This window comes from Podarcis muralis, chromosome 13 (assembly GCF_964188315.1).
Source record: "Podarcis muralis chromosome 13, rPodMur119.hap1.1, whole genome shotgun sequence".
NCBI classification, from domain to species: Eukaryota; Metazoa; Chordata; class Lepidosauria; order Squamata; family Lacertidae; genus Podarcis; species Podarcis muralis.
Window position 1 is genome coordinate 57,390,698 of NC_135667.1, and position 13,789 is coordinate 57,404,486.

General features: G+C 48.4%; 1 protein-coding gene across 3 annotated transcripts in view; it reads right to left on the reverse strand.

Moving 5' to 3' along the window:
• Positions 1-10,190, reverse strand: part of SSH1 (slingshot protein phosphatase 1) — a 46,624-nt gene extending 36,434 nt beyond the window's left edge. Inside the window, exons 1-2 of one of the 3 annotated variants that reach the window (XM_077917686.1) lie at positions 9,941-10,190; positions 470-510 (exon numbers count right to left, since the gene is read on the reverse strand). In XM_077917686.1, coding sequence (XP_077773812.1) covers positions 470-510; positions 9,941-10,009 — 110 coding nt within the window. In that variant the 5' untranslated portion in view covers positions 10,010-10,190. Of the gene's footprint in view, positions 1-469; positions 511-9,483; positions 9,754-9,940 lie in introns of those variants that run through there. The other 2 variants (XM_077917685.1, XM_077917687.1) reach the window with 2 other exon arrangements.
• Positions 10,191-13,789: the final 3,599 nt, after the last annotated feature.

Below are 13,789 nucleotides of genomic sequence, written 5' to 3' on the forward strand. Positions count from 1 at the left end.
GGTAGACAGAGAGATCTGCTCCTCTGCTGCCGAACAGCTGCATTTCCATGCTGGCCACAGATAAGGCCCTTCCTACATTGGCCAACATAAAAAGAAAGTGAACTAGTGTAGGAGACAGGGAGCACTCCATATAAATTCTATCAGCCCATTGGGCTTCTAACCTGCATTTTTATTTTTTATTTTTTTTGAGGCTGAAAGGTAGTAACCACCAAGGTATGTTTTTCCTAAATGCCCTGTGTCACATTTAATATTGGGCCACACTTGTATCCAAGGTTCACATGGAAGAAATGGCAGTAATAGACCAATGAACATGGGGTGGGTAAGAGGGACCCAGCCAGCAGCAGTTTCCATCCACCTGGAAATTGGAACACAGAATCAAGACCTTATATGGGATCACATAAACCAGCGAGGGGGGCAGGGGATGCCAGAAACAACTTTTGGAGCAAGGGTTTAAATAGCTCCTGCTTACCTCAGGTTCAGTTTGCGGTCGTCATCACTGCCAACCTCCAACTGAAGGGGAAAGAGCAAGAAGCATTAAGCATTAAAGGCTCAAAATAATATGATTCAAAAGGTTTTCGTGCAAGTTTTAAAAATAGCTTCAATAAAATAATAGCATGCATACATTTATTGCCTTATCATCACATGCTTTCTCCAAGGAGCTTAAGAGGGGCATATATGCCACCCCTTCCCCATTTCCCCCCAACAACCCTGAGAGGTAGGTTAGGGAGACAGAGAAGGCAGGTCACCCAAGCAAACTTCAGACTGAAGTGCCGAGTTCACAACCTCAGCACAACATCACACTGGCTTTGTTGCTTCATTTAATAATATGAAAAGGGAAATAATATGTTACAGGTTTCAGGGGACAAGGACTAGATCTTTGCCTCTCTTTTAGGGCTGAAAGCTAATGGTTTAAAGTTAATGGTTATTGTATTTGTAAAAAACTCCCAATAAAAATGTGTTGGTTTCCCCCCAAAAAAGCTTTAATCACCAGATTAACCTAATGAAGATAACAGGAAAAAGAGAGAGAGGCTAACAGACTGAGGTTGAATCTTGACAAGACAGAAGTACAGTGGTACCTTGGGTTACATACGCTTCAGATTACAGACCCTTCAGGTTACAGACTCGGCTAAGCCAGAAATAGCGTCTTGGGTTAAGAACTTTGCTTCAGGATGAGAACAGAAATTGCGCGGCAGCAGCGGGAGGCCCCATTAGCTAAAGTGGTACCTCCGGTTAAGAACAGTTTCAGGTTAAAGGACCTCCAGAATGAATTAAGTTCTTAACCCGAGGTACCACTGTGCTGTTTTTGGGGGACAGGGGGCAGACAGGTGTGGAGGACTCCCTGGTCCTGAATGGGGTAACTGTGCCCCTAAAGGACCAGGTGCACAGCCTGGGAGTCATTCTGGACTCACAGCTGACCATGGAGGCGCAGGTCAATTCTGTGTCCAGGGCAGCTGTCTACCAGCTCCACCTGGTACGGAGGCTGAGACCCTACCTGCCCACAGACTGTCTCACCAGAGTGGTGCTTGCTCTAGTAATCTCTCACTTTGACTACTGCAATACACTCTGTGTGGGACTACCTTTGAAGGTGACCCGGAAACTACAACTAATCCAGAATGCGGCAGCTAGACTGGGGGCGGCCGCCGAGACCATATAACACCGGTCTTGAAGGACCTACATTGGCTCCCAGTACGTTTCCGAGCACAATTCAAAGTGTTGGTGCTGACCTTTAAAGCCCTAAACAGCCTCGGCCCAGTATACCTGAAGGAGCATACCCACCCCCCATCGTTCTGCCCGGACATTGAGGTCCAGCTCCAAGGGCCTTCTGGCAGTTCCCTCACTGCAAGAAGTGAGGTTACAGGGAACCAGGCAAAGGGCCTTCTCGGTGGTGGCACCCGCCTGTGGAACACCCTCCCATCAGATGTCAAGGAAATAAACAACTATCTAACTTTTAGAAGACATCTGAAGGCAGCCCTGTTTAGGGAAGTTTTTAATGTTTGACGTTTTGTTGTGTTTTTAATATTCAGTTGGGAGCCACCCATAGTGACTGAGGAAATCCAGCCAGATGGGCGGGGTATAATAAATAAATAAATAAATAAATAAATAAATACCTACATACATACATACTACTACTACTATGATGATGGTGTCTTACTGGAATAGGGACTGAAAAGGAAACAAATATAGATGGCCTTTCCTAAGTGGCAGCCTGTGTTTTGATTTCATAGGTTTCCTAACCCTAGCTGCTTCCAAGGAATGGTCTTAAGGCACAGGAGGCTGCTAGTTGCTGACGTTAACAGGACTGGGGCTGGTCAGAGCCTGCAAACCACATGCAACCAATATGAATGTATTATTAAGGAAATATTCATTTAATATTTCAAAAAGGCACCTATATGGACGTTTGGTTATATGCACTTTAAAATTTTACAGATGAACCAATTAAGAGCTTTAGAAAGCAGCTACTGGTATATATCATTTCATTCCAGTTACGTTTTTATCCTCCTCTGATCAAAGCAAGCTGTCTAAAAAAATACACGTTGTCTTTTGGAATCCAATCACTAAGGTAAAGGTAAAGGTACCTGTCAGGGAACTGCCATCGGAAGGACAGGAGGTGCAAAGGCTCCCTCAGGTTGAAAGAGACGGAGCAGCTGAAGAGGGAACCAGTAGGGGGGGAGCAGGAACTTCCAGGGAAAGTGAGTCGGAGGGGTGGCTCAGAGACGTTTCCAGCGAAAACAGTGGAGAGGTCTCAGGACCTCCTATAGGGACACCCACGCCTCGCCGGAAACTGTCACGCAGAGAGTCCAGAAGACGTGTTTCCGTGAAAGAGCTTTTATGTTGGAAACGTTTCCGAAAGCAACCACTTTCGGATTCTACTAGCGATTGACGCAGCCATGCCGGAGGGGCTCCGTCACAGGCAGAGGTTTGAAAACCTGATCAAACTCTGAGGGACTTGCATTTTACGCACAAGCAGCTCATCATCCCACCACAGCAATCCGAAAGTCCCTGAAAGCCAGCTTGTGCAAGCAGCGGCATCATGAGCGACCCAGCCGGAACCGGAGGAGCAGGAGCAGCTGGAGGAGGTCCAAGCCTGGAAGAAAGGTACAGGGCGTTGGAGATCCAGCTGGCCATGCAAACGGCGAGGCTTGAGGAGAGGAGGGCTCAGGATGCAGAAAAGGGAAAGGAGAAAACCACCTCGATAGCCAGAAAGGTGCCAGGATTGGTGCAGAAATTCGGGGGAGATCCCAGAAACTATCATGCCTTTAGAACTGAGATGCAATACGCTCTCAACCTGCAGTATGATGACTTCCCCGACGAGGAATCGCGAGTGGCTTTTGTAATTGGCCATCTCGAAGGGGGGGCGAAGGATTGGGTTCGACCCCTGATGGCAGTGAATAATGAGATACTAAAGGACACGAGGAAGTTTTTTCGTGCCATGGACCTGATGTTTTCCAGTGACATTGAGCAGGGGGTGGTACGAAGGCAGTTAATGGCTTGCAAACAGGGGAGCCGATCTGTCCGTGAGTACTGGACTGAGTTTACTATGCTGATTCATAAATTGGGGTGGGACCTATCGGCGGAACCCATCCAAATGCTTTTTGAAGAGGGGCTTTCTTCGGCCGTTAAAGATGAACTTTCCCGGGGGCCAAGGGCGGAGTCTATGGATCAGCTGACCAAATCCGCGCTGGCCATAGGAGCGCGCCAGGAAGCGAGAGCTTTGGAAAGGCGGGAAGGGAAAGGAGAACGTTGGAGGGAACTGCGCATTCCGGACATTCCAGAGCCACCTTTCCCGCCGGCAGAGCCGATGGAAGTTGGAACAGCGCGGGCGCGCGCAGTTTCAAATCCCAGTGAAGGGCGGAAGAAGGAGGGAAAGAGCGCCAAGAAATGTTATCTCTGCCAACAGCCAGGGCACTTTGCCAGAGTCTGCCCACAAAGAAAGGAATGGCAAGGGATGGCAGGAGCTGTGGGGGAAAGGGAGGAGGAAAACAAGGAGCAAGTAAAAGCCAACGCCTGGCTGCCACCGTCGGGGCACAGCAGCCAGGCCAAAGAGCAGTGAAAGTGCCCACGCCAGAACCACCCAGACCTGCTTTAGTGATAGAAGTGTCACTAGAGCTGCCAAATGGACACCCCCTACAGGTCAAGGCGCTTTTGGATTCAGGCAGCTCCTGTAATTTTATGAGTAAGGAGTTTGCAGCTGAGCACCAGATACAGACCATCCCTTTAAGTAATCCCTTGCAGGTGACCACGATTGATGGCAGAGAGCTGTTGGGAGGAGAAGTTAGCCAACAGACTGTCCCGATGATAATGAGGGTGGCAAGGCACACCGAACGGATAGCGTTTAATGTGGCCACCTTGGGAGGAGCTCCCATCATTTTGGGGATGAGCTGGCTGGCGCTACACGATCCGCTAGTGGGCTGGCATCAGAGGGTGGTCTCCTTTGGGTCAGCGCATTGCCTAGAACACTGCAAGCAGGGGAAGGTTCAGGGCGGAGACAGGGTCACCCTAGCCGGGATGGAAGTAATGGGCAGAGGGAAGGTGCCCCCGCAATACGCAGATCTGAGCAACGTATTCAGCGAAAGGGAAGCAGACAAACTGCCGCCGCATAGACCCTTTGACTGTCAAATCAACCTACTCCCTGGGGCCCAACTCCCAGTGGGCAAGCTGTACGCCATGTCCGACAGGGAGATGCAGGAGCTGAGGGAGTTCATTGACAAAAACCTGAAGCGAGGTTTCATCAGAGAGTCCCGAGCGGTGGGGGGCAGCCCAGTGTTTTTTGTGGACAAAAAAAACACAGATAAGCCGAGACTTGTGTGTGACTTCAGGGCCTTGAATGCAGTGTCGGAACCCCTGGCTTTCCCTATGCCCCGAATTGATGACATTTTGACCAGGGTAAGGAAGGGAAAGATTTTTACAAAGCTGGACCTGCGGGGGGCGTACAATCTGATACGCATAAGGAAGGGAGATGAATGGAAGACCACCATGTTCACCCCTTTGGGAGCCTTTGAATACCTCGTTATGCCCTTCGGTCTACAAGGAGGCTCCGCGTGCTTTCAAGCGTTTATTAACCACGTTCTGGGGCCTTTGCTCTACAAGAACTGTGTGGCCTTTTTAGACGACGTGTTGGTGTATTCGGAGGATGAGGAGCAGCATGTGAGGGACGTTCGAGAAGTGTTGGGCAGGCTGCAAGCCAACCAGCTGTGGGTGAAACTGGAGAAGTGCCAGTTTCATACCAAGGAGGTGGAATTCCTGGGGTACCGCTTGTCAGACAAGGGATTGGCCATGGATCCAGGCAAGGTCCAAGCGGTACTGGAATGGAAGACACCGAAGACCAAGAAGGATGTGCAAAGATTCTTGGGGTTTGGGAACTTTTATCGGAAGTTCATCAAGAACTTTGCCCACTTGACGGCGCCCATCACCGACTGCCTCAGCAGCAAGAAGAAATTTGTTTGGACGGCGGAGGCGGAGCGAGCATTTGAAGAACTGAAAAGGGCTTTCGCCTCGGAAGAACAACTTCTGCATGTGGATTTACGAAAACCCATGAGAGTGGAAACCGATGCGTCCGACCGGGCGGTAGGGGCGGTACTTCTTCAACCGGGGAGGAGTATGTCAGAGTGGAGACCGTGTGCCTTCTTCTCGCGGAAGCTGAATAAATCCGAGAGGAACTACACGGTGTATGACAGGGAACTACTTGCCATTCACGAAGCGTTCCGGAGGTGGAGACATTTATTAATTGGGGCACAACACAAGGTGCAAGTGTGCACCGACCACAAGAATTTAGAGTATTGGAGAACAGCTCGAGTGCTCAACCAACGACAAGTGAGATGGGCACAGGAATTCTCTAAATTCAACTTTGAAATTTGTTATGTGCCAGGTCCAGAAAACGTCAGGGCGGACGCTCTCTCACGCAAACCAGAGTATTGGGAGGGGGAGGGGGCGATTGAAGAGAGACATGTCATCCCTGAGGACCGCTGGGTGTGTGGGGCGGCGCTGGTGGGGCAACGAGAACTGGTAGAGGAAACGGAAAATGATGAATATGCCCAGGATAAGCTCAGAGGACTCAGGGGGGAGGGCGAGAGCCCCGAAGGTTTTGAGGAAAGAAATGGGGCATTGTATTACAAAGGGGCACTGTATATACCCGAAGGTGAATTGAGGGGGAGAGTACTCAAGCAGTTGCACGATAGCCCCACGGCGGGACATTTTGGGCAACACAAGACCATGTGGTTGGTTACCAGGGAATTCTGGTGGCCCAAGGTGAGGGAAGATGTAAGGGAGTATGTAAGAGGGTGTGACCAATGTCAGCGAGCCAAAGGGGAAAGACGGGCGCCGGCAGGGTTATTAGAACCATTACCCACACCAGAACGGCCTTGGGAAGCGGTATCAATAGATTTTATGACGGATCTGCCGAAGTCCAAGGGGAAAACAGCCATCATGGTAGTAGTAGACCTGTTAACAAAGATGTGCCACTTTGTAGCATGCTCACATGCAGTCACAGCGGAAGAAACAGCGAAGTTGTTTGTAGAACACATCTTTAGGTTGCACGGGGCTCCCTTGAGGGTGATCTCAGACCGCGGCAAACAATTTACTTCCAGGTTCTGGAGGAAGCTCATGAGCTTGCTGCACGTGGAAGTCAATTTTTCAACGGCCCGGCACCCTGAAACCAACGGGCAGGCGGAAAGAGCAAATGGCATTCTTCAACAATATCTGAGGTGTTATGTCAATGACAGAGAGAACGATTGGGTCGAAAAGTTGGCGCTGGCAGAATTTGCCTACAATAATGCGGAGAATGTGTCCACAGGGATGAGCCCCTTTTTGGCTAATTACGGGTGTCACCCCAGGGCATTTCCAGGGGAGGGAGGGGAGAGATGGAGCGTTCCAGCGGCTGAACATTTTGTAGAAGAGATGGAAGCGATCCATCATCAGCTCCAGCTCAACTTAGAAAGGGCCAAGGCACAATATAAGAAGCAGGCAGACAAGAACAGAAGGGAAGGTGAAACCATAAGGGTGGGGGATCAAGTGTGGCTGTCAACCCAAGGGTTGCCGTTCAAAGGGGGTTGTAAGAAATTGAGGCCCAGAAGATTGGGACCCTTTGAGGTCATTCAGCAGGTCAACCCGGTGGCTTTCAAACTCCGGTTACCCAACCACATGAAATTGCACCCAGTGTTCCACAGGTCGTTACTGTCACCATACAGGGGGGGACGTGAAGGGGAGCACGTCAGGGGACCAGCCTTGGAAGAGAGGGAACGCAGCAACCATGTAGCGGAAATCCTCGATTCCAGGTGGAAGGGAAATCAGGTAGAGTATTTGGTGGCGTGGGAAGGGGAACCGGAGTCAGAAAACACCTGGGTGACTGCAGGGGAGGTCAATGACGAGGTTTTAACAGAAACGTTCCACCAAAGATTCCCTAGGAAACCACAGCCGGTAGAAAGGTTTAGGAGGGAGTACTTCGGCACCACCGACGAGGAACAGGAAATGGAAGGATTCACGGAGTCGGAGTTGGAAGAGGGAATAGACTCCGAAGACGAGGAGTATCGAGAGACGAGGGACAGTAGCAGGTGGAGGGAAGTGTTCGAAACTTCGGACGATGAGGAAGGTTCTTTCAGGGGTTTTACTTCCTCCCAGCCCGGAGGGGAGGAGACGGGAGGGGGTGAAGGGGGCCCTGGAGGGGAGGTGGATGTCAGGGAACTGCCATCGGAAGGACAGGAGGTGCAAAGGCTCCCTCAGGTTGAAAGAGACGGAGCAGCTGAAGAGGGAACCAGTAGGGGGCGAGCAGGAACTTCCAGGGAAAGTGAGTCGGAGGGGTGGCTCAGAGACGTTTCCAGCGAAAACAGTGGAGAGGTCTCAGGACCTCCTATAGGGACACCCACGCCTCGCCGGAAACTGTCACGCAGAGAGTCCAGAAGACGTGTTTCCGTGAAAGAGCTTTTATGTTGGAAACGTTTCCGAAAGCAACCACTTTCGGATTCTACTAGCGATTGACGCAGCCATGCCGGAGGGGCTCCGTCACAGGCAGAGGTTTGAAAACCTGATCAAACTCTGAGGGACTTGCATTTTACGCACAAGCAGCTCATCATCCCACCACAGTACCCCTGCCCGTACGGGCCAGTCTTGCCAGACTCTAGGGTTGTGCGCTCATCTCACTCTATAGGTCGGGAGCCAGCGCTGTCCGCAGACACTTCTGGGTCACGTGGCCAGCGTGACAAGCTGCATCTGGCGAGCCAGCGCAGCACACGGAACGCCGTTTACCTTCCCGCTAGTAAGCGGTCCCTATTTATCTACTTGCACCCAGGGGTGCTTTCGAACTGCTAGGTTGGCAGGCGCTGGGACCGAGCAATGGGAGCGCACCCCGCCGCGGGGATTCGAACCGCCGACCTTTCGATCGGCAAGCCCTAGGCGCTGAGGCTTTAACCCACAGCGCCACCCGCGTCCCCTCACTAGGCTGCTCTAAATAAAGTCCAATCACTAGGATACTTTGAACGACAGATGAGAGGCAAGAGGTGCTCACGAGCAGTGCTCCCCCACCCCTGCCACCATCTTACACAACAGGCAACCTAAAGATAGCAGAGAAGAAACGTGAATGAGATGCAACAAACCCAACACACCACTCACAAGCACAGAAATTTAATCCCAATAACTTCAGTCAGGATTATTCCCAATATACTACTGGGTAAATGGGATCACAATGAGTTCATGTTTTTCTCTCAGAAAAACTGCCAAATGTAGGGCATTTAAAACTGAAGCTCTGTACACTGGTGGAAACATTTTAAATGCTCACACAAAGCATGGACTCCTATGCACACTCACCCTGAAAGTAAGGCCCATTGAACACAGTGGGAGTTACTTCTGAGGAAACATGCACGGATTGCACTGATGAAAACCACAGATCAAGCTCAACCACCAGGCAAGTCCTTGTAGAAGGTAGAATAGCACCAAAGCTAACCATGGAATGCAACCATACAAACTGTTTTGGGCATGAAGAACATTTCAACTATTCAGGAGCCACCTGGAGACAGGGGGTGGGGGAGGAGATCAACCAGATCCTGGATGTGGCAAATGAGTTTTTTAACCTGAAAGCTTGGATCTGAGAATATCCCACAACCCACACAATATAGTGGCAGGTGGCAGATCAGGTGAATAAACCCTAGAATATGGTGTAGAATATGGTGGGTGCATTTTGGGTCTCAGTCTCAGGATGGTGGACTTGCTGTAGAGAACCAGGTGAGATTAGGCTCTTCTCTTGTCTATCCCACTCACTCCACATCGCCTCCCAGGGGCCAAATTTCGGTTCTGAGCTGTTCAAGGCATCCCTTGGCTGCCCAGTTAACTACAGCGACTTGCATGGGCTAAGCCTCACAAGTGGAAAAGGAGCTCTCTAGGCTAGAAAGTCCTCTCCCCATTCCTGGCTTTGTTTTCTACTTCCAGGCAAGTTTTAAGGGTGTTTAGAAATAAAAACAACAACATTTCACAACGTCACGGTAAATAGGACATCACCCGGCTTCGTCATGAAGCGCCCCGATCCATCCTGCCACTTCATCCCCTCGCGCACATGATCAACTTCTCTAAGGGCTGCAATGCATTCCGAGCAGATCGCCCCAGCCCCGCCAAGGCGCCTCGTGGCCGCGGGAAGGGGCGGCTGCCGGCCGCGAGGGCTTCGGCCCCGAATGGTTTCCCAGCGAGCGGCTCGGGCGCCCCTTGCAGCGTCTCCTGGAAGAGGAGGGGGCCTGGGGGCCAGAGCCAGGCGGGCCGGGGCAGAGAGGAGGGCAGCGAGGGGCAGCGAGGGGAGGCCGGGCCGGGAGGCAGGCAGGCAGGCCACGCTGCGCGGAGGGGCTGCGCGGGGCCTCGCGGCTCCTGCCAAGGCGGCCGGGGCCGGGCTGCCGGCGGGGCGGGCGCTGCGGAGAGGCCGAGGCCCGCGGGGCTGGCGTCGCCGGCCGAAGGAGGAGCCCCTCACCTCGCTGGTGCTGGCCGAGGAGGAGGCGGCGCTGGGGGTGGGCGAGCGCTGCAGGGTCACCAGCGCCATGGCGGCGGCGGCGGAGCCTCCTCCTCCTCCTCTTCTTCTTCTTCTTCTTGGTCCTCCTGCTCCTCCCGCGGCGGCTTCCCAGGCGAGGCCTCCGCCTCCTGCCGCCGCCTCCTCCTCCTCCTCTGGCGGGCGGAGCAGCGCAGGCGGCGCCCGGGATCCGCGAGGCGGAGAGAAGGACTGCCACTCGGGAGGGGGGAGAGATGCCGCAGGGCTTTTATTTGATATTTGCTTGGGAATACGTTTTATTTCTCTTTCAGTGCGAAGTCGTGAAAAGATCTTTATTTTTATTACGTATATGGGAAGTTGTGAGAGGATTCCGCCCCGCCCCCGAAAATATGCGAGAGGATTTTTGTTTTATTTTTGTCCTTTTTTAATAGGAAAGAGGTTTGTTTGTTTATACCCCACCTTTCCCCCTGACAGTTTACAGATAAAAATAAGAACAGTTGAACAGCTATAGACATATATTTTACTTTATGGGGATATATGAAAGGATTTCATTTTTATTTTTTGCTTCACTGGGATAGTTGAAAGTATTTTTATTTCATGGGAACGTGAAAGGAATTTAATTTTATTTCTAATTTTTATGGGAATAGGTGAAAAGATTTTAATGTTATTTTTATTGAATTTTTTATTGAAGTAAGAAAAATTAGGAAAGCATACATCACAGGAACTAATATATAATAATAATAAACCCACCAAAAGTTACCCCAACAATAAAAATCCCCACCTCAACCACTTGTTTCTTTTTAAAAAATATCCTTCAAGGCTAGGAAGAATGCACCAGATTCCAATCATAGGATTGTGGAGTTGGAAGGGACCCCAATGGTTGTCAAAGCCCTGCAATGCAGGAATCTCAGCTCTAGCATCCCTGGCAGGTGGCCCTCCAACCTCTGCTTAAAGACCTTCAAGGCAGGAGAGTCCACAGCCTCCCAAAGGAGACCGTTCCACTGTTGAACAGCTCTTACTGTCAGAAAGTTCTTCCTGATGTTTAGTCAAAATCTCCTTTCTTGTAAATTGAATCCATCGGTTTGAGTCATACCCTCCAAAGCAGGAAAAAACAAGCTTGTTCCCTCTTGCATGTGGCAGGATATTTGAAGATAGCCATCGTTCAGCCCGGACACTGAGATCCAGCACCGACGGCCTTCTGGCGGTTCCCTCATTGCGAGAAGTGAGGCTACAGGGAACCAGACAGAGGGCCTTCTCTGGAGTGGCGCCCGCCCTGTGGAACACCCTCCCTTCAGATGTCAAAGAGATAAACAACTACCTGACATTCAGAAGACATCTTAAGGCAGCCCTTTTAATATGTAAAGCTGTACTGTTTTTAACACTTGATTGGGAGCCACCCAGAGTGGCTGGGGAAACTCAGCCAGATGGGCGGGGTATAAATAATAAATTATTATTATTATTATCATCATCATCATATCTCCTCTTAGTCTCCTCTTTTCCAGGTAACATTAACTTGGTGTGTCAATATAATTTGTTCACATTCTACATAAAAAATGCATAGAAAGCTCAGTAGAATACTACTGTTAGCTCCCTTTAACCAGCTTGATTACCCAGAGAAGGTTAAAGTGCAGTACAGTAATTAGTCTCAAGAACCTTCCCACAATGAGTTTGTAGTTGCACAGATGGTGCACATTGTACAGAATGCCACAGCAACACCGTCCGTGCCAAGAGGGCTGGGCATCTACAGCTGCATGCACACCAAAGGCAGATACAAAGGAGCTGCTGGGCTGTGAAAGTGTGAGGGGCCTGCAATGCTAAAAGCAAGAGACAGGCAAGTAATAGAGTAATTAATGTAATCGGCTTTGCTGAGTCTCCATAAAGTCCTTAGCCACTGAGGTCCTCAGGTGACCGACTTTCCTCCCTCATCCCAAAGGAGATAACTGATGGCAGAGACTCACCTGCGGGATTCACCTCTAAGGGCTGTAGCGATTGCAGCTAGTTGGGTTGAGGAGTTTCCCACAAACAAGCCCAAATGCCTAGCATTTATTAAACTTGTTAGCCACTTTTTTTACCAGTATAACTCAAAGCAACTTACAACAATAAATAAATAACACATACATTAAAACACATACAACTCTTTATGCACCCTCCCTGTCCATGCACACAGACCTCATTTGGTCTCATGGTTCTGTTTCCTGCTCAAAGAACAGTGACAGAATGCTGGGAACAGATTTTTAAAAATACATAGTTGTTTGGTTCATTCTTGGATACAAGAAAAGTTATAATAAGCTGATGAGATTTTCACCCTGTATTGCTCTGACCATATTTATTTGTCATCTACACAGTGGAATTGAATAAGCTATACCTCTAAATCAGGAGTGGTAAATTCCCCCCACCCCCAGCCTCACAGGACCCCACTGATTTAGTTTTATTCCTATTTAGCTTAAATCCTGCCACTTCCCCAAATTTCTGAATTTTTTCTATTACTTTAGGGAGTGAAGTTTTAGGTTCTTCCACTGTTATCACTAGGTCATCTGCATACGCTTTTAATTTGAATTCACTTTTCCCAGTTTTTACACCTGTGGTCTCTTTATCTGCTCTTATGTTTTTGGCAAGTACTTCCAAGACCAGGATAAACAATAATGGTGATAATGGGCATCCTAGTCTCATTCCTTTTTGGATCTTACAATCATCCATTATCACTTGATTTATAATTAGTTTGGTTTTTTGTTCTGAATAGATTACTGCTATTCCTTTTAAAAACTTAGAACCACTTCTGATTTGTTCTAACAGCTTTATCATGAACTTCCAAGAAACATTATCAAAGGCTTTTTCAGCATCTATAAACATCATTGCCGCTTTCTTTTCATTGTTAACCTCCAAATATTCTATTATATTCAAAATATTCCTTATATTCTCCTTCATTTGTCTTCCTGCTAAAAACCCGGCTTGATCTTGATGTATATATTCATTTAGTATTTTTTTAAAATCTATTAGCTAGGATATTTGCAAACAATTTGTAATCATTATTTAACAAGGAGATAGGCCTATAGTTTTTAATCTGCAGGAAATCTGCAACTTGTTTTGCAATTACTGTTATATAGGCCTGTTTCCATGTTTCTGGGATTTCTCCTGTGTTCAATATTTCATTCATAACATCTTTCAATGGGTTCGCTAATTGTTCATTTAATTTCTTGTAATATTTTGCTGTAAAGCCATCCGAACCTGGAGACTTGCCATTTTTAGAGCTTTTTATTGCCTCAAGTCATTCTTTCATTGTTATCTGGGAGTTAAGAATGTTCCTTTGTTCTTCTTTTAAATATGGCATATTGCTACTTCTGATGTACTCTTCTATCTTAAATGTTTTTTCTTTCCCTTGTCTATACAACTCAGAAAAATATTTAACAAATCCTTCTCTTATTTCCTTCAGCTTGTCTGTAATTCTGCCATTTATGCTAATTTTATTTATGGAGTTCCTTTGTTCACTTTTTTTCAACTGCCAGGCTAACAGCTTCCCCGGTTTATTTGCGTGCTCAAAGTATTTTTGTTTTTCTCTTTTTATTTTCCAGCTAATTTCCTCATTTATAATCATTGAATATTGTGTTTGTAATGTTTTGATCACCTGTTTCACTGCCTCTTTATTTGCCTTGTTTGGCAGCTGTTTCTCCTTTTTCATAATTTCCTCTAATATTTCTTTTTTCTTTTTCTCTCTCAATTTCCATTTAAATGAGTTTTGCTGTATAAAGAGTCCTCTCATTACAGCCTTGCTTGCGTCCCAGACCGTCTATAACTTTGTTTCCCCTTGACTGTTTATTTCAAAATAATCTGTCAAGA